Source organism: Anomaloglossus baeobatrachus, chromosome 5 (genome assembly GCF_048569485.1).
Source record: "Anomaloglossus baeobatrachus isolate aAnoBae1 chromosome 5, aAnoBae1.hap1, whole genome shotgun sequence".
Classification (NCBI taxonomy): domain Eukaryota; kingdom Metazoa; phylum Chordata; class Amphibia; order Anura; family Aromobatidae; genus Anomaloglossus; species Anomaloglossus baeobatrachus.
In genome coordinates this window covers 55742981-55762322 of record NC_134357.1, presented here as the reverse complement: position 1 = coordinate 55762322, position 19342 = coordinate 55742981, and the positions used below count along the sequence as shown (strand labels likewise).

The window sequence follows — 19342 nt, the reverse complement described above, 5'->3', positions numbered from 1 at the left end:
ATTATTACGCCAGTGGAAAACACGAGTTTGAACTTAAACACTAAATATAGATATTTCTGTAGGAAATTGACATACAATCCCATTGACTTTTACTATACAGAACATTAAAGCAGTTGTCCAAGTTTTTCACGAATGTCTGCAGTCACACTATGTGATGCTGTGAGGATCCTCTTGTGCTGGTGACGAGACTGAGTAGTCATGTGACTGCAAGTATGAGATATGCATATTCCCGACCACATTCTGACTAGACATGTACGGCCTTGCTCAATTCAATTTGATTGATTGTGACCGTGACCGCACACGTCTGTCATCACTTTTTCATGGCTCTGCTCATGCAGAGCCACTCTACTTGTTTGTTTTCTATTGGTTCCCTCCAGGTCAAAGACCTATTCTTCCAACCTCGTTCCGGGGGTCACATTGTTTTTTTTTATTGGAGTTGCTCCTCTCTGAACGCTGCCAGTAATAGTTCCAGCTCTGCAGGGTGCGCTTCCTGGTTTCCGTGAAATTCTGATTTTGACCCGCTGTTTTGTCCAGTCTTGTCTTACTTCCCTGTCTCTGTACCCACTCTTCCCCTGACCTCCGTTCTGTCCAGTCTTGTCTGACTTCCCCTGTCTCCGTACCCGCTCTCCGCTTGTAATCCCCTCTCTGCTCCCTCCTCCATACTTACCTGTCTGCTCGGCTTCTGACCCCTGTGTGTGCTCTGACTTCAGCTCTGCTTCCCTCTGGCTCTTGACGTGACCTCGTAGCTTTCCAACCCTCTGCTCTCACCCGACTCAGGCATTGCTTGCTCCTCTGTACAGACGTGACTTCCTGGCACCGACCTTAGGCTTACTGACCACTCTTGCATCCCCGCATTGGTGCAAGTGGCCTCTAGTGGGCTTGAGATAGACTGCACTAGGTAGAACTCCACCCTCCCGGAGTTCCTGCGTTCCCTAGTGGTAGCATCACAACATCTAGTCAGAAAGTGGCTGGGAGTTTTCATATCTCATACTTGCGGACACATGATTACTCAGTCTCGCCACTGGGACCAGAGAATCCTGACAGTGTGCGCAAAGTGAGGACTCACAAGTCTGCAGTCACAGACGTTCGTAAAAATCTGGACAACCCCTTCAAGGTCTAGACTACTGAAATAACCATGAAGTATTATCCTATTATATACCATATACTGTATGTATGTCTTTATAAGGAATTGCACATATTGCTTACTTTCCCTGTAGATGGACAGCTGCACTGGAAGCGTGACTCCACTCCTCCCTCTGTGAAGGAATACTGGTACCGAGCTTCCTCGGCAGAGGTGGAGATGACCTCCTATGTTCTCCTAGCTTTTCTGTCTGGTCCTAGTCCAGATTTGGTGAAATGTTCACAGATTGTGAACTGGTTGAGCAAACAGCAGAATCCGTATGGAGGCTTCTCTTCTACACAGGTAAGAAAATCTACTCAGAAAAAAAGCTTACTAAATGTAAGCAACAAGGTATAGCAATCTCACCAGACAATGCTTTTATATGCCAGATATTTTACAAACCGGGGGTGAGATTATAAACTCCAGTCTCATGTATCTTGCTGCACAATCCATCATGGCTGCCTGATCTATTCAACAAGATTATGCTGTTTCTATATCAAATTTCTAAAACACATTGCACATATGCACCAGGAAAATTGTCTATATTCCCCCATTTTCTCAGCTTAAGGTTTTGGCATAAACCAGATGCATAAAAAATTCTCCCATTGTATCCCTCCAATGGAAGGCTCAGGTGTAGTGTGAACAAAGCCTTAAACTGTATATTTACAAGCAACAGCTCTCAACTAAGTGCTTATTCAGCCAACAACTATTTCACCTGACTCCACCATGAACATTCAATTTGGGCTGCAATTTACAAGTTTATTATACCATGTAGAGGCCAATAAATCAATATCATACAACTCTGGAAGTGACACTTGAAAGAGAGAGAGATAAGTCCTCTTCACCTTGTTTTTCCTTGCCTTCACCCTCCTCCCCTTTTTCATCCCCAATAAAGTAATTGTTTCACCTCCCCCTCCCCTCTCCTTTCTCTTTTCTTATACCTTTCCCCCCCAGATGAAAAGTTTTATTCATACAATAGATCCCCACATGTATTCAAATAATGGTATACTACACATGATAATATCTTGATTGTGTGGATTTGATATGTTATTTTGTTAACCTTATTTTAATAAAAATATATGAAAACGAGAGAGAGATAAGGCATCTGTCATAGACAGATGGTCTATTAGCCCTCATACAATTTAGGCCACCAGTCCCTGATAAAATATATTATATTCTATCATTTTATTACTAAACTGAGACTTCCCCAGAACAGGAGCTACCTTTTGGGCTGTTCTGCAGGAAGGAGACTCTACTGCTGCTCTTAAACTAGACTTGATTTGACTATTATTTTTACTCGCTTAGGCCTCCTTCACACGTCAGTGAGTGATTCCGATACGTGTGATGTCCATTTTCCGACATACCGGAGATACAGACGTATGCAGACCCATTAAAATCAATTGATCTGCGCTCACATCAAAGTTTTCACAAGGACCGTGTGTCCTAATAGAACACACGCGTGTCCGTGTGTTCTGCATGGAAACAAGTCCATTTTTCTCCGGCAGCACTGATGCCACACGGACCACACACTGATGTGCCATGTACCGGAGAAAACACGGGTCTTTAAAATAAAATTATTTTCTATACTCACCTGTCTCCAGCGATGCTGTCTTTGGCGCTGTTGTCGCTTGCTTCCAGGCTCACTCATTATGCCCATGAATATTCACTGCACCGTGGACCCAGAAGCAGCAGCACTGGAGATATCAGCACCGAGGACAGCAGCGCTAGGGACAGGTGAGTAAAAAGTTCCTGCTCTGCATGTGCTATCATGAATAGCACACGGTGAACACTAGTGTGCCAAAATCTCGGCACATGGATGGGCCATACACACCTTCAACACGGCGGTGCAAAACACAGATTTGTGAAGGGGACCTTATATAAAGCTATTTATTTCACAGCGCTTTAGTCACCATCAGCACTCTCCCCATTGGTGCTCAGAATCTATTCCCTATCACTATGTCTTTGCTATTCGTTTGGTAGCAGTTTACTTGAAGAATTGGTTCCATGAATCTCAACTTCTCACGGGTCTCTATGAGGTATCAAAAGTTAATTTACATATTAGTTACAGTTAAAAGACTTGCATATTAATATATGGAGCCATGAGTAGACAATGCTTGAAAATAACAAAAAACAATGAAGACTTACCCTTGTCGCTCCAGCTTTTTGTTTCTTGACAGGGCTATGTACAATCAATGGTCTCTACGGTCTCATAAAGTCTAAAGAACAACCCAATTATTACATGCAACCCTTGTAACTCTCGTAAAGGTACACGTTTTCCCTTTTGAAGGACACGGTGGTGGCTCTTCAGGCTCTGGCCACGTATGCAGAGAAGACATTTTCTGACAAAGGAGATGTGAATGTGGCGGTAACTTCCAAGTCAGGATTTCTTGAGCAGTTCCATGTGGACAAGAATAACCGTCTCCTTCTCCAAAAGGCAACACTAACTAAAGTCCCCGAAGACTACACTGCTACAGTAACAGGGAACGGCTGTGTTTTTGTTCAGGTGAGGAGAAAACTATCTTATGGTATAGACATTACCAATTGTGAAACATGAACTTATTCTTCAGTAGATGCTATTGGACCAGTGAGGATGGGGTGACCTTTTGGAATGTCATTCATGATGGTTTAGGGGAACATATGATCAAACGCTTCAGCAAGAAGGTCACTTTTGCTTGACTCTTACAGGGTAGAAGGGTTTGGGAGTATTTTTTATAAAATACTTCTTAGGGCTCCGCCACACATCCGTGAAAACCACGTCCATGTAAAACAAGCCGTTCTTCGGGTCCGTTTTCCGTTTTTTATGTCCGTTTTTAAGGTATGTGTGGCCTGCGTGTGTATCCCGTATGCTAGCCGTATGTGCGTGTGGAATGTCCGTGTGTGCGTGAGTGAAATAACTGACATGTGTATGTGTTGTCTGTGTGAAATGTACGTGTGTGATGCAAAATGTCGTTACTACATGTCGGAAGACAGAGTAGCGGGATGAGAATGAACTCGGGTGAACTTCACCCGACTTCATTGTCATGCCGCGGCTCTGTCTTTGTGCCGTGTACTGATTAGCGGTCACCTGTGAAGGATTCACCGGTGACCACTAATCCCCCGAGTGACTGAAGTGTCCCCCCCTCTCTCATACTCACCGATCCCCGATCATCGGCGCTGCACGGCGTTCACACTGCTCCGGCGGCTTTTCCTCTTTTGAAAAAGCCGGCCGCCCATTAATCAATCTCGTATTCCCTGCTTTACCCGCCCACCGGCGGCTGTGATTGGTTGCAGTGAGACACGCCCACCACGCTGAGTGACAGGTGTCACACTGCACCCAATCACAGCAGCCGGTGGGCGTGTCTATACTGTGCAGTAAAATAAATAAATAAATAATTAAAAAAAACGGCGTGCGGTCCCCCCCCATTTTAATACCAGCCAGATAAAGCCATACGGCTGAAGGCTGGTATTCTCAGGATGGGGAGCTCCACGTTATGGGGGGCCCCCCCACCCTAACAATATCAGTCAGCAGCCGCCCAGAATTGCCGCATACATTATATGCGACAGTTCTGGGGCTGTACCCGGCTCTTCCCGATTTACCCTGGTGCGTTGGCAAATCGGGGTAATAAGGAGTTATTGGCAGCCCATAGCTGCCAATAAGTCCTAGATTAATCATGTCAGGCGTCTATGAGACACCTTCCATGATTAATCTGTAAGTGACAGTAAAAAAACACACACCCGAAAAAATCCTTTATTATAAATAAAAAACACAAACACATTCCCTCATTACCAATTTATTAACCCCGACAAACCCTCCATGTCCGGCGTACTCCACGGTCCTCCAGCGTCGCGTCCAGCTCTGCTGCATGCAGGTGACAGGAGCAGCAGAAGACACCGCCGCTCCGGTCACCTCCACGCAGCTAATGAGGTGAGTAGCGCGATCAGCTGCTGTCACTGAGGTAACTCGCGGTCACCGCTGGATCCAGGTAACCTCAGTGACAGCTCAGCTGATCGCGCTACTCATCTCATTAGCTGCGTGGAGGGGACCGGAGCGGCGGTGTCTTCTGCTGCTCCTGTCACCTGCATGCAGCAGAGCTGGACGCGACGCTGGAGGACCGTGGAGTACGCCGGACATGGAGGGTTTGTCGGGGTTAATAAATTGGTAATGAGGGAATGTGTTTGTGTTTTTTATTTATAATAAAGGATTTTTTCGGGTGTACATATTTCATTCCTGTTGCAGTTGTCAATCAAATAGCAGTGTATTATATTTACTGGCTTTACTTTATATATGAAAATCCTGTTGGTTGGTTCCCTTGAAAAGGAACCTGCCATCTTACTCATACTGCTCAAACTTTATGTTCATACCACCTGCAGCAGTGCTGGGAAGAGTTGGCTGGGAGCAGCACCCAACTTCTCTAGTCTCTTGCTATGGTCCACAGACCGATCTTTAAAGTGAATTTTCTCTGAAACACTGGAGCAATTGATGCAGCATGAATCAGATGACTGTTTCCTTTAAATCATCCCTGAGATCTGGCAGGCATTCAGGGAGCTTTTCGATTTTGGAGAGCCAAGTAATGTGTGAAGCCCCGCATGTGCAGTGTCGGTGCATTACCTTCAGGGACTCCACTCTGCTGGATCTTCTCACTGGTAGGAGATCTTTTAGGATTGTCGTGACGCCACTCTCAGAATTGCGGTAAGTGGGGACCGCCACTGCAGGTTAAGGGATGCCTGGGGCTGATGGTGGGTGCAGTTAGTTGTAATAGCCTCCTGAGAGTGAGGCAAGCCCCAGGGCCCTGTGTAGGTGTGTAGAACCACAAGGCGCAGAATAACTCCACACAAGCAGGATGTCTTTCAGGAGTTTTACTCACAGTTGATGGCAGGGTGAGTAACCCGGGCGTAGCTGGGATGAACCAGGCGGGAACCAGGTATCCTTCAGGCTGACTTCTGATGGTGACTACCGACTCGCCTTCCTTAGCCCTTAGTGGTTTGGGGTAACCCCGACTTTTAGTCCCTATGGGGGTCACCCAGGGAAGTTGCTGAAGCCTCACTCCCCTTCGTTTCGTCCGTTTGCTTGTAGCCTGGGCCAGGACACTCCGGCTGCTTGCCTCCTGTGAACTATGGGCCCTAACTGTGGCGACGTGGCTGCGGACTTTTAGTGTGTTCTTGGGGGCATAAAGTACCCCCTCAAGCAGGTTTGGCAAGGGAAGTTGGATCTATCCCTGCACTGGGACCTACTACCCGTTTGGGCCTGGTACTCCCTAGCAGTCTCCTTACTTCCCACTCCGTGCTCTCTCTTTAGCTGAAGATGGATTTCGGGTAGCACTCCTAGGTGACCGTTCTCCCCCGTCGGTAGCCACTGCGCGGGCGCTGTTAGACGACAACAGCCCCAGGGGTCTGCTCCTCTCTGAGCTCCCTGGACTTCTGCCCTAAACCGGCTCACTGCTCCTCCTCTCCTGTTCTTGCCTACGCCACCTAGCAACCAGGCTCTCCACCACACCCCTTGAGTGGAGATGGAGGCTTTTGGCCCCCTCCACTATTCCAGTGGAGGTGAAGGCTTTGCCCCCTCCTGGGATCCCCAGGGGTCCTCCCAAAGGTACATGTGTGAGACCTGATCACTATGCGCCTGTGTAGTCACACCTCGGTCAGCCTTCTGGATTACCTGTATTGTACTGTCCCCAGCATGGGTGCAGTACTCAGTGGTGCCTGACCAGGTCAGGGGCGCCACATTCCCCCTTAGTTATCACCAGCAAGTCCTCGGGCTGCAAGACAACATTTTAAAATGCATAAAACATTAAAACATGGTAAAACTTTTAAAACCACCAGGTACCATACATCACCACCCTCCACCCACAAGTCCGTTAACCCACCCAAACCCTTTCACGTTGGCCGCGCCTTCAGCCACTTCTGGCAGGATGTAGAGGCGGCTTTCATGGGCTGGTGGTCTTCAGGGTATACCTGGCCTGGTGAAGCCGCGCCTTCAGCCACTTCTGGCAGGATCCAGAGGCGGCCTTCACAGTTGGTGCTGACCAGGTACCCTCTTTGTGGTGGAGAGCCAGGCCCCATAAACAGGCATGCTCTCTGGTTGCAGGTAAGCCAAGGCCCTATATACGGACGTGCTCCCTGGTTGCAGACGAGCCAAGCCCCTAAACAGGCTGACTCTGGTGGTGGTGGTGCCCTCTGGTGTAACTATTTACACTGCGAGAGTTTGTGGCTATAGCCAGTTCATAGCCTTAAGGTTCATTTCTCACATTAGTTTATGTGGGCACATTGCTTAAACTTGAAAACGTTGCAAAACTTCAAACTGGTCAAAACAGTAACTTGTTGTACTTTATGTGGATTCCTCCTCACCAGGGCTTGGGCCTGTAGGGCTGTGGCACCTGTTGGTTTCTCGATCTCTTTCTTCTTCCGTGTCTGTTTCTTTTTCTTTAGGACATGGTGTTACATCTAGCGCATACCAGCCTCTTTCTCCTTGATGCATGGTAAATTGTACTGTGTCTCCCATTCTTAGGTTTCTTCCAGGATGTCCTCTGGGCAAATGAGCTCTCACGTCTCTTCTGTTGACAAAAATGCCTTCTTTCATACCAGGTGCAACTATAAAGCCGTATCCTGATTTTAGGCTAAAATCTTCGACTACTCCTCGACAAAGGGGTCCTCTGACCTGGGCTTTGGCTCTTCTCAGGAACCGTTTCTCCTCTAGGTCTCTGGCCGTGATGTCATCTCTCTGCTCTGGGGACTGCGGTGCAGGGAAAGACTGGGTTCTGTTACGGCGCCGCGTCTTGCGGGCTGGATTCTGCGGGGTACAGCTTACAAGCTCCCAGGTGAGGCTTTTGGGCAGATCTTCTTCAGCAGACGGTGTTAGGTCTTCCTCATCCCAGCGGGAATATGGCAACATCTCCGGCTCTGGGCATGGATCCACTGCTGGTGGCTCCTGAGTCAGCTCCTCAGCTTCCTGGCCTCCCCTCCCCCTTAGTTCTTCTGAGCACTCCGGTGGTGGCAGTGCTGGGGATGGGTGCTCCTCAGCCGGCCCAGGCGGGGATCTCTTCGGCATGGTTGCTGCAGGAGTCGTCTTGGGGGTATGCGGAGGGAGCATGTACCGGTCCACCATCTCCTGTGGGAACTTGGCCTCCAGGTCAGCCTTCAGCTGCCAGTATGCGGGGTCCTCACCTACCAGGGACTTCCTAGCAGGGACTTCCTTAGACTGGGGAGCGGTGTCTGCTCTGGCCTTGCAGGCCGGGGTAAACAATGGTACGTCTGTCTTTTCTTGGCGGGCCGCGCCCGATATGGCGGCGGCCTGGTCTTGGCGGGCCGCGCCTGGCATGGCGGCGGCCTGGATGGGCGTTTCTGGCGCAGCTTGGATCGGCGTCGCAGCTGCGATGGGGTCTTTGCAGGCTGGGCTGGGCGTCGCTGCAGCGATCTGGGCTTGGCGGGCCGCACCTGACGGGGCTGCGGCCTGGTTCAGCACCTCACTTGCGGCGCGGACGAGCGTTGCGGCTGCGGTAGGGTCTCGGCGGGCCGGGCCTAGCATGGCGGCGGCCTGGGTCAGCGTCACACCTGCGGCGCGGATGAGGGTCGCGGTGGCAGCCGGTTCTCTGCGGGCCGGACTGGGCGTCGCTGCAGGGACCGGGTCTTGGTGGGCCGAGCAGGGCATCGCTGCGGCGGCCTGAGCTTGGCGGGCTGCACCTGGCGTGGCTGCGGCCTGCTTCAGCGTCGCCGCGCCGGACGCCTCTTCAGGGACCGCGGACGTGGCAGCAGGGGTCGGGGCACTCGCGCTGGCAGGGGCATCACTGGACTCACCCATCGGTGGCAGCATCGGGGTCTGAGTCGTCACCGCCCGGTCTGGCACTCGGCGCGCGGCTCTCTCTTCGTAGGCCTGAACCGCCGCGGTCATTCCCAGGAACTCCGCACGTCCCTCTCTGATCAGCCTTCCGACCCTGGCCTCCAGTTGATCGCAGAACTCGGCGAGCTCCCGACACCACCAGGCAGCGGAGCCTGGCTCTGGGTCTCTGCATTCAGACGCCATTTTCTCTAACAACAAGCTGCTGGCTTCTTTTCCGTTCCGCCGTCTCTGGACGCTTCCGCTCTCTTCACAAGCGAGGTCAGAACTCTGCAGGGGATCTCTGGGTAGCCACACCTCTTCGTGGGCGGTAACTTCTCCCAGCGCGGGCTGCTGTTGTTTTTCAGCGCGCTTTTCATGGTGGCAATATGGCGGCGCTTCCAATTTTTCAAGCGGACCGCCCAGGCACATGGTCACCTGTCTAGACAGGTCTAGTCCTTATCCTGTTCGTGACGCCAGATGTGAAGCCCCTCATGTGCAGTGTCGGTGCATTACCTTCAGGGACTCCACTCTGCTGGATCTTCTCACTGGTAGGAGATCTTCTTTTAGGATTGTCGTGACGCCACTCTCAGAATTGCGGTCAGTGGGGACCGCCACTGCAGGTTAAGGGATGCCTGGGGCTGATGGTGGGTGCAGTTAGTTGTAATAGCCTCCTGAGAGTGAGGCAAGCCCCAGGGCCCTGTGTAGGTGTGTAGAACCACAAGGCGCAGAATAACTCCACACAAGCAGGATGTCTTTCAGGAGTTTTACTCACAGTTGATGGCAGGGTGAGTAACCCGGGCGTAGCTGGGATGAACCAGGCGGGAACCAGGTATCCTTCAGGCTGACTTCTGATGGTGACTACCGACTCGCCTTCCTTAGCCCTTAGTGGTTTGGGGTAACCCCGACTTTTAGTCCCTATGGGGGTCACCCAGGGAAGTTGCTGAAGCCTCACTCCCCTTCGTTTCGTCCGTTTGCTTGTAGCCTGGGCCAGGACACTCCGGCTGCTTGCCTCCTGTGAACTATGGGCCCTAACTGTGGCGACGTGGCTGCGGACTTTTAGTGTGTTCTTGGGGGCATAAAGTACCCCCTCAAGCAGGTTTGGCAAGGGAAGTTGGATCTATCCCTGCACTGAGACCTACTACCCGTTTGGGCCTGGTACTCCCTAGCAGTCTCCTTACTTCCCACTCCGTGCTCCTCTTTAGCTGAAGATGGATTTCGGGTAGCACTCCTAGGTGACCGTTCTCCCCCGTCGGTAGCCACTGCGCGGGCGCTGTTAGACGACAACAGCCCCAGGGGTCTGCTCCTCTCTGAGCTCCCTGGACTTCTGCCCTAAACCGGCTCACTGCTCCTCCTCTCCTGTTCTTGCCTACGCCACCTAGCAACCAGGCTCTCCACCACACCCCTTGAGTGGAGATGGAGGCTTTTGGCCCCCTCCACTATTCCAGTGGAGGTGAAGGCTTTGCCCCCTCCTGGGATCCCCAGGGGTCCTCCCAAAGGTACATGTGTGAGACCTGATCACTATGCGCCTGTGTAGTCACACCTCGGTCAGCCTTCTGGATTACCTGTATTGTACTGTCCCCAGCATGGGTGCAGTACTCAGTGGTGCCTGACCAGGTCAGGGGCGCCACAAATGCTCAAGCCATAATAATAAAGCTTCCACCCACAGTAGCGTTCCTTCTAGGTCAACATGGCCTAATAGGTCATCAAATAAATCCTTCAATTGTGTAGGAGAGTACAGACATGATATGTAGCTATTTGAAGTTTTCCTCATTGCAGTGTTGAGTTAGTTTTAAAAATTGACTACGAAAAATATCTGGTCGAAAAAAAATTGTAATTTAATGGGAACGTGTCAGGTGCAATATGCTAGGAGCAGTTCTGGGTGCATATTGCTAATCCCTGCCTAACCGTCCCTGTATACACTAGCATAGATAAAGAGATCTGTAGAAAAATAATTTCTCAAGATCTTTTATCTTATGCTTATGAGCGTGGGGACTAGTCCCAAGGGCGTTTCTCTTCATAGCTAGTCGGCACACATAGCATGGTAGCACGCCCCTATGGGCGTACTAACATGCTAATGAACTTGCAGTGACACCGCAGATACATCACTGTTCATGGCACTGGCGGAGGATGGATGCACTCTGCACATTATCCGGAGTCCTCAGCACTTCCGGTCATTGTCACTGTACCTCACTGAAGCCATGAAGCTTACACCCAGCATCAGTTTGGTGCGCATAATCGGAAGCCTCAGGTACTCCAGATCATGTGCACTGCGCATCCATCCTCCGCCGGCCACCATGAACAATGAGGTATGTGCGGCGTCGCTACGTATTCATTAGCATGTGCTAGCGTGCTACCATGTTATGTGGGATGACTAGCTAAGGGGAGAAACGCCCTTGGGACTAGTCCCCACGCTCATTAGCATAAGATAAAAGATCTTTAGAAATACCTTTTCTATAGATCTCTTTATCTATGCTAGTGTATACAGGGACCACTAGGCAGGGATTAGCAATATGCACCCAGAACTGCTCGTGGTTCTGGGTGCATATTGGACCTGACAGGTTCCCTTTAAGAAGACATCTTATATCATGGACCTTTTCCATTGTTGATGGGAAGTTTATCTTTTTTTATTTCTAAAACTCACAGGCTGTATTAAGATACAATGTTCCTCCTCCGAAAGGTCCGGCCACCTTCTCATTAAGTGTAAATTCATCATCAGGAAGAGAATGTCTGCAGGATCCTGTAAAGAAATTTGAAATTCTTATCACTGCCGTGTAAGGTTTTTTTTCAATTTACTCTCATACTGTTTTACACCTCTTATGGTAACTTCTAATAGTCATCAATGATCTCATCTATCAAAATAAAGGACAACGTAGTGAAGAAATGGAGGTAGTAGTCTGCACTGCCACTGATAAAAAAAACCCAGAGAAGGCAATATGGAAAAATGGTTTATCTCTACTCGTTTAGAAACTTAGCCAGCTTCTTCATCATAGCCACAATAATAGATCTATGAAGATTTATTGGATGCACAGCTGCCCAAACTACCACTCCTCCACTATATTGTTTTCACAGCGAGTGATCCCAGCCAGAGAGTACTGAAGCAGCTGTCCTATCTGTCATGCTCAGGAATTTCTCACCTTTTTGGGTTGTTTTAGCCCACAACTAAAGTTATAAGCCAGATAAGACCCTATTGCATTATATATTTGACCGCCACTTTTCACTGGTGTGTCACGTGTGACAGACAGTCTTGTGGTGTCCGGCAATAGAAGGTCACATCGTTTGGCTGTGGAAAATGCTCCATGTATTTCTATTATTCCTGCTGTTAGTATTCAGTGTATTAGGTATCTCCTCTGCTGGGTTTCATCCTTTTCACTTTAGGACCCAGTAGAGTTCCTCTTCTTTTCAGCTGCTAATCATTTGTATTTCCCCTTTGGTTTAAATACTCTCATTTTCCATGGACTTGTGCTGGTGATATTCAGTTTCTTCACAAGCTCTGCGTGCAAGCAGGCAGCTTGCACTCATCTGTAGCATCGTTGCTGTTCTTTGCTGAACTTCTAGCTGAGACATCTGGACATAAATAGCTCATGCATTTTCCCTATGTGTGTCCTCCTTGTGTCTTCTTTAGTGTTTAGTGGGGTTGACGAAGAGTTCTCCCCACCTGTGCCCTATCTAGGGTCTTCTTAGGGTCAGGTATCCGGCTCGGTGCATAGGTGCAGAACCGATCTGGGGTGGGGAGGGACTCCAGGGGCCAGAGGTAGGTTTGGTCACGGGTCACCATCTCACCCTAGACACATGGTGTAACGGGGTGCCAGGGGTGCCTCTGGCCTTGTAGTCGTGGCCCTTGCAATCAGGCTTACCCCTGGTTCCACCGTCACTATGGGGACAGGAGATGACTTGGTGGGGCAGAGTGTGGTGGTGATGCAGATGTTATCCGGCGCACAAACACTCTTCAGGCAGGGTTCGATGCAATGAACAAACATTCTTTTATTCTTCACAAAGTCCCAAACAAAGCAATAAAGGTGATGATACGCTTTCTTAGCTGGGGGAAGCCTGTCCTTGCGTCCCCTCCAGTGGGGATGTGCCTGACTACTCCACTTCGCCCGGCTCCCACTTCTGGCTACCCACAGCCCGGACCCACACCGGACTGCTTCACACTATGAGGTTCCGCCCGCTCCTTTTCTCACCGGCTTCCCTGATTTCCAGCTCCCACACTCTGCCCCGGCTCTGCTGCTCCGCTCCTGTCCCCGAGACGACTGCTCCCTTGATCTAATCTTTTCCTCACACCCTTGCTCTCTCCTCCCCTTGTCTCTGCCGGCTCCTCCTCCCCACTGTGGTGACAGCCGTCCCACCCGGCCACTAGGGGTACCCTAACACAATACACATGCACATACAAATAAAACATTTTTATTAATAACATTTCCGGGTTAACTATGTTCCCTTTTGCAGGGGTCTGCTCACCCACTGCATACCTCCCCTCTTAAAACCCGAGCCTCCCGGCACGGCTCTTACTTAAAACACACAGAAGCACGTAAAGTCTGCAATACCGTCCACAATAGGCGCAGCACCCACACAGAGGGCACCAGTCCCGCGCCCGGCGGTTTCTGCAGCGCTCCCGGTCCTTCTTTCAACTTGCGCCCGGAGGCTCAACAGCGCTCCCGGTCTTAGATGGGGCGACTGCCCGTACAAACACACAGAATGGGGCAACGGCCCGTAAAACTTTAAAAGAACTTCTGCCGGCTAAACGGCGCCGGACTTAAACAACAGATCAGCAGTGGTGACTTACTCTGGGGGCCAGGCCCTCTTCCATTCCTCCGCTTGGGCCTGGATGTATGCCCCCAGGGATTGTCCCGGCTGCCGACGGATCCTCTGGAAGGACGCAGGGGCGTAGGGTGGCTCCACGGGCGCAGCTGCTGCAGCTCCTCTCGGTGGTGAAGGCGTCGCTGCCCCTGACAATCTTGCTGGTAACGGCGGCGGTGTCAATGCTGAGACTGGGTAGAGTGGAGGCGGGTCCTCGTTTCCCGCTCTTAAACAGACTCCACCCCCAGCCCCACGCATCATCTTGACTCCTCCGCTGAGGTACTTCTTTTTCTTCTTCTTCCATGCCCTGGAGCTGGCGCCTCCCCTCTTTGGGCGGAGTACTCCATGCTTTCTCTTCGGCACCGGCCAGCCCCAGGCTCTTCTTTCGGCGCCAATTTTCCGCGCCTTTTCTTCCTCACAGATAACGGCCTCCTTGCCGCCATCTTGTACCCGGTCCAACGCTACGGGTACTAGGTTCTCTTCCCACCACGGGACTGGAAATCCTGTATCACGGTCCGGATCCTGTGCTTCAGGCACGACCCGATCTCCAGCCTCCTGGGTCCCCGGCAGGGGACTCGGATCCTGCCGACTACGCCACATGTAACGGGGTGCCAGGGGTGCCTCTGGCCTTGTAGTCATGGCCCTTGCAATCAGGCTTACCCCTGGTTCCACCGTCACTATGGGGACAGGAGATGACTTGGTGGGGCAGAGTGTGGTGGTGATGCAGATGTTATCCGGCGCACAAACACTCTTCAGGCAGGGTTCGATGCAATGAACAAACATTCTTTTATTCTTCACAAAGTCCCAAACAAAGCAATAAAGGTGATGATACGCTTTCTTAGCTGGGGGAAGCCTGTCCTTGCGTCCCCTCCAGTGGGGATGTGCCTGACTACTCCACTTCGCCCGGCTCCCACTTCTGGCTACCCACAGCCCGGACCCACACCGGACTGCTTCACACTATGAGGTTCCGCCCGCTCCTTTTCTCACCGGCTTCCCTGATTTCCAGCTCCCACACTCTGCCCCGGCTCTGCTGCTCCGCTCCTGTCCCCGAGACGACTGCTCCCTTGATCTAATCTTTTCCTCACACCCTTGCTCTCTCCTCCCCTTGTCTCTGCCGGCTCCTCCTCCCCACTGTGGTGACAGCCGTCCCACCCGGCCACTAGGGGTACCCTAATACAATACACATGCACATACAAATAAAACATTTTTATTAATAACATTTCCGGGTTAACTATGTTCCCTTTTGCAGGGGTCTGCTCACCCACTGCACATGGTTTCCCTTCCCCTTTGCCGTTAACTTGTACTCCCCTGTACCCAGTGTAACACCACTCCATTCATTCCCTTTGAGGCCGCCGAGGCCTGCTCTTGGCTTTTTTACAGCAGTTTCATAGAGAATGAATGATGTGCTGGCCGGGTGTAAGACCTGCCACTAAAGTTTGTAATGAGGGAAAAAAGTGCCCTGTTGGGAATAAAAATTCCTGATTTTTGTAGGTCCAAACGGTGAGACAATCACCAACCAATAAGTTATCATCTCTCCTGGAGATAACTTGTTCTTACTGGACAATCCCTTTTGAGTTCACAAAAATAGAAGATAAATGACCTGTAATGAATATACTGTATATGTCATGTCTGGATTATTCTTACAGTTATACCGGTACCCGGGAGAAATCTAATATGGCCGCCATTGAAGTCAAGATGTTGTCTGGTTACATCCCAGTAAAGAGCACAATAAGGAAAGTAAGTACAGGAATAAGCTTTTCTATAGTAGGAAGAAAATTAAAGCAGTGTAGCATGAAGTGGATTTTGGGCCCCATAGTAAGTAGTATTTAAAAAACCACTCCACCATTTTTAATTTTTTTTTCTAATGCTGGAGTGGTGCTTTAAATGTAATGCCTGCTTTACACGGGACGACCGATCGTGAGATTTCACAATCGATCGTACCCGCCCCCGTCGTTTGTGCGTCACGGGCAATTGATTGCCCATGGCGCACAAACTCGTTAATCCCCCATCACATGTACTTCTCTCCCGTGCGACGTCGCTGAGGGCGGCGAACATCCACTTCTTGAAGTGGGAGTCACGTTCAGCGTCACAGCGACGTCACACGGCGGCCGGCCAATAGAAGCGGAGGGGCGGAGATGAGCGGAATGTAAACATCGAACCCACCTCCTTCCTTCCACATAGCCGGCGGGAGCCGCGGGATGCAGGTAAAGCGATATTTATCGTTCCCGGTGTGTCACACGGAGCAACGTGTGATGCCAAGGAAACGATGAACAACCGGCGCCATGTTTCATAAACGATTTTATGAAACCTAGCGATGAGTACACGACTCACGATTTGTGAGAGATACTGCGTCGCTAGGAGGTGTCACACAGGCCGACGTCGCAAGTGATGCCGGATGTGCGTCACAAAAACCGTGACCCCGACGATCTATCGCACAATAGATCGTCTCGTGTAAAGCACCCTTTAGTCTCCTGCTCCTGTCCTTATACTCACCATCCAGCGGCTTCATCCTTTTTCGGCGCCATCCCCTGATGATGTCCTGTTTCATTAGCAGTGATGGAGAATTGAGCTTCTATCCTCCCCTCTCCGCATCTTCAGTAGCTGACACGCTTCTGTCCCTGACAAACTGTTTGCTGAAATGAAACGTTATCGGGATCGTGATAGAAGCAGTGTGAGTAATAGTAGTGCTGCGCCACAGCTTCTATCACCACCCTGGAACAATTGTCATCAAGGGCCATTGATAAAAACAGTGTGAGGGACACCAGCGTCTTTAGGCTATGTACGCACACTGCGTTTTTTTTAACGCTGCGTTTTGGCTGCTAAAAAATGCACAAAAACGCATAAATACGCACCAGTGGCAAAAACGCGCAAAAAACGCATTGGTAAAAAACACATGCGCTTTTACCGTGTTTTGGTGCGTTTTTGGCTGCGTTTTTGATCTCTGCGTTTTTCCAATGCATTGCATGGGGGAAAAACGCAGAAAAACGCAGGACAGAATTGACATGTCCATTTTTTTTAAGCTAAAAAACGCAGCTTAAAAAAAAAGTTTGTGTGCGGACAGCAAAAATTAAAACTCATACACTTTACTGGGGAAGCAAAGTCATGCAGTTTTTAGCCCAAAAACGCACCTGAAAAACGCGCAAAAACGCAGCGAAAAACGCACTCTGCGCACATAGCCTTACTTATCAATGCAACAAGGAATTCTGCAATTTGCTATTGTGTTAGAAACATCCAAATTTACACATGGAATCCAAAATTCATGAAGCATATGAATTATACAAATTATCAAGAAGATATGGATTTGGAGATTTGTAAAATCAAAAGACTTGTTTTTTTTTTTCTTACCTGCCATAACTGAATCCTGAAAACATATAAATTAGGCTATATGCACATGCTGTGTTTTTTGCTTGGTTTTTGGTGCAGTTTTGGTGTTGTCAGTAAGTTCTGACTTTTGACTTCCTAGCAAAGTCTATGATAATTCAGATTTACTGTGCGCATGTTGCTGTTTTTTGTCTGCAGTTTATTTGTTAAAACTGTGTGACAAAAAAAAGAAGCAGCATGTTCATTCTTCTTTTTTTGTCACGTTTTGTCACATTGAAATCAATGAGGGGATGAAAAACGCAAGGAAAAATGCATGCTACCAAATGTGTGGGCTTTGCATGCATTTTACTTGCACTTTTGTCACAAAAATGCAGGTCACCCACATTGTTCTAGGATAAATTCATTCTCTTTCTCTCTGTCTCTCTCTCTTTCCAAGCGCTTCATACTCACCGATCACCGCTGCAGCGTGGCTCTCACACTGCTCCCGTGGCCTCTTATTCTTCTTTCAGGACCGCTCATTAGGCTCAGACATATTCACTGCTTCTCCCGCCCACTGGCATCTGTGATTGGCTGCAATCAGATGTGCCCCCACGCTGAGTGACAGCTGTCTGACTGCAACCAATCACAGCTGCCAGTGGGTCGCTCTATATCAAGCAGTAAAATAAATTAATTAATTTAAAAAAACAGCATGCGCTCTCCCCCAATTTTGATACCCAGCCAAGATAAAGCCCCACATCTACAGGTTGGTATTCTTAGACTGGGGAGCCTATGGTTATTAGGCTCTCCGCAGCCTAAAAAAATCAGCCAGCAGCCTCCCACAATTGCCGCATCCATTAGATGCGACAGTCCTGGCACTTTATCCAGCTCTCACGATTGCCCTAGTGCTGTGGCAATCGGTGTAAAAAGAAGTTAATGGCAGTCCATATCTGCCACTAAGTCCTAGATTAGTCATGGCAAGCACCTATGAGACACCCTCTCATCACTAATCTGTAAGTGAAAGTAAATAAATACAAACACCCCAAAAATCCTTTATTTGAAATAAAAGACAAAAAAGCACCCTCTTTCACCACTTTATTAACTCCCCATACACCCCTCCAGGTCCGACGTAATCAACACGAGATCCCACGACAGTTCCAGAACTTCTACATCTGACTTTCACAGTGAGCACCATAGAACAAGATTGGCCACTGTGAGGTTCAGGCCATGACTGACATGAGCCACGCGATTAGCGGTGATGTCACTCAGGTGAGTCCTCCACCTGCAGCTCACTTCAGTCGCGGACTCCAGGACACATGGATTCCCGCTGTGACCGCAAATCACAAGTGATGTCACCGCTTATCGCGCGGCTCACTTCACTTGCTGCGTGGAGCTCACAGCAGACAGTCATGTTCTATAACTCTCGCTGTGACAGGACAGGGAAGAAGCAGAGCTGAATCACTGTAGGACCTCGTGCGGATTAATTCAGACCTGCAGGGGTGATTAGGGATTAATAAAGGGTAAAAGAGGGTGCTTTTTGTATTTTATTGCAAATAAAGGGGGAGTTTGTGTTATTTACTTTCACTTACAAATTAGTGATGGGGCGGGGTATCATGCCTGCTGTGGGCTGCCATTAACTCCTTATTACACTGATTGCCACCACACTAGGGCAACATGAAGAGTCGGGTCCAGCGCCAGATTTAGCACATCTTATGGAAACGCCACTTCTGGGGCGGCTGTGGGCTGCTATTGTTAGGCTGTAAAGGGCCAAATAACGATGGCCCTTCCCACCCTAATAATATCAGCCCCCAGTTATCTGCTGTACCTTGGCTGGTTTTAGAAAAATGGGGGGACACCACTTCCTTTTTTTTTTTATTTAAATAAATCCAATAATTTATTAAAAAGTATGAGATTCATAACCAGCCAAGATACAACAGTCAGCTGAGGGTTGCGGACTGCTGATGTTGCTGTTCCTGTGGTGGATATGAAAAATGGTGGAGACCCCACATCATTTTTTTTACCCCCAAAATATATATATATATATATATATATATATATATATATATAAAAACAGCGGGCCAATTTAGCTATCCCTCTATCAAGCTATTCTGTTATTTCTTTCTGTCTATTTTATATGTTCTTTCTTATAATCTATCCTATATGTTCTTTCTATTCTTTCTATCTATTTTATCTATCTATCCATCTATTCTAGCTACTGTGTCTATCATTTATACTATCCTATCATATTTTGTTTCTCCTTTAAAAAGCCCATTAACAAAATCACGGCAAAAACGTGGGAAAAACACACCACCATTACAGGAGTTTTTTTTTTTTTTTAC

At 49.2% G+C, this 19342-nt stretch overlaps 1 protein-coding gene across 1 annotated transcript in view; it reads left to right on the top strand.

The window, feature by feature from the left end:
- The window catches only part of LOC142312620 (alpha-2-macroglobulin-like), a 179558-nt gene that overhangs the window by 140898 nt on the left and 19318 nt on the right, over positions 1-19342 (top strand). The window contains exons 29-32 of the mRNA XM_075351615.1: positions 1218-1423; positions 3408-3623; positions 11556-11683; positions 15353-15443. Coding sequence (XP_075207730.1) covers positions 1218-1423; positions 3408-3623; positions 11556-11683; positions 15353-15443 — 641 coding nt within the window. The remainder of the gene's footprint in view (positions 1-1217; positions 1424-3407; positions 3624-11555; positions 11684-15352; positions 15444-19342) is intronic.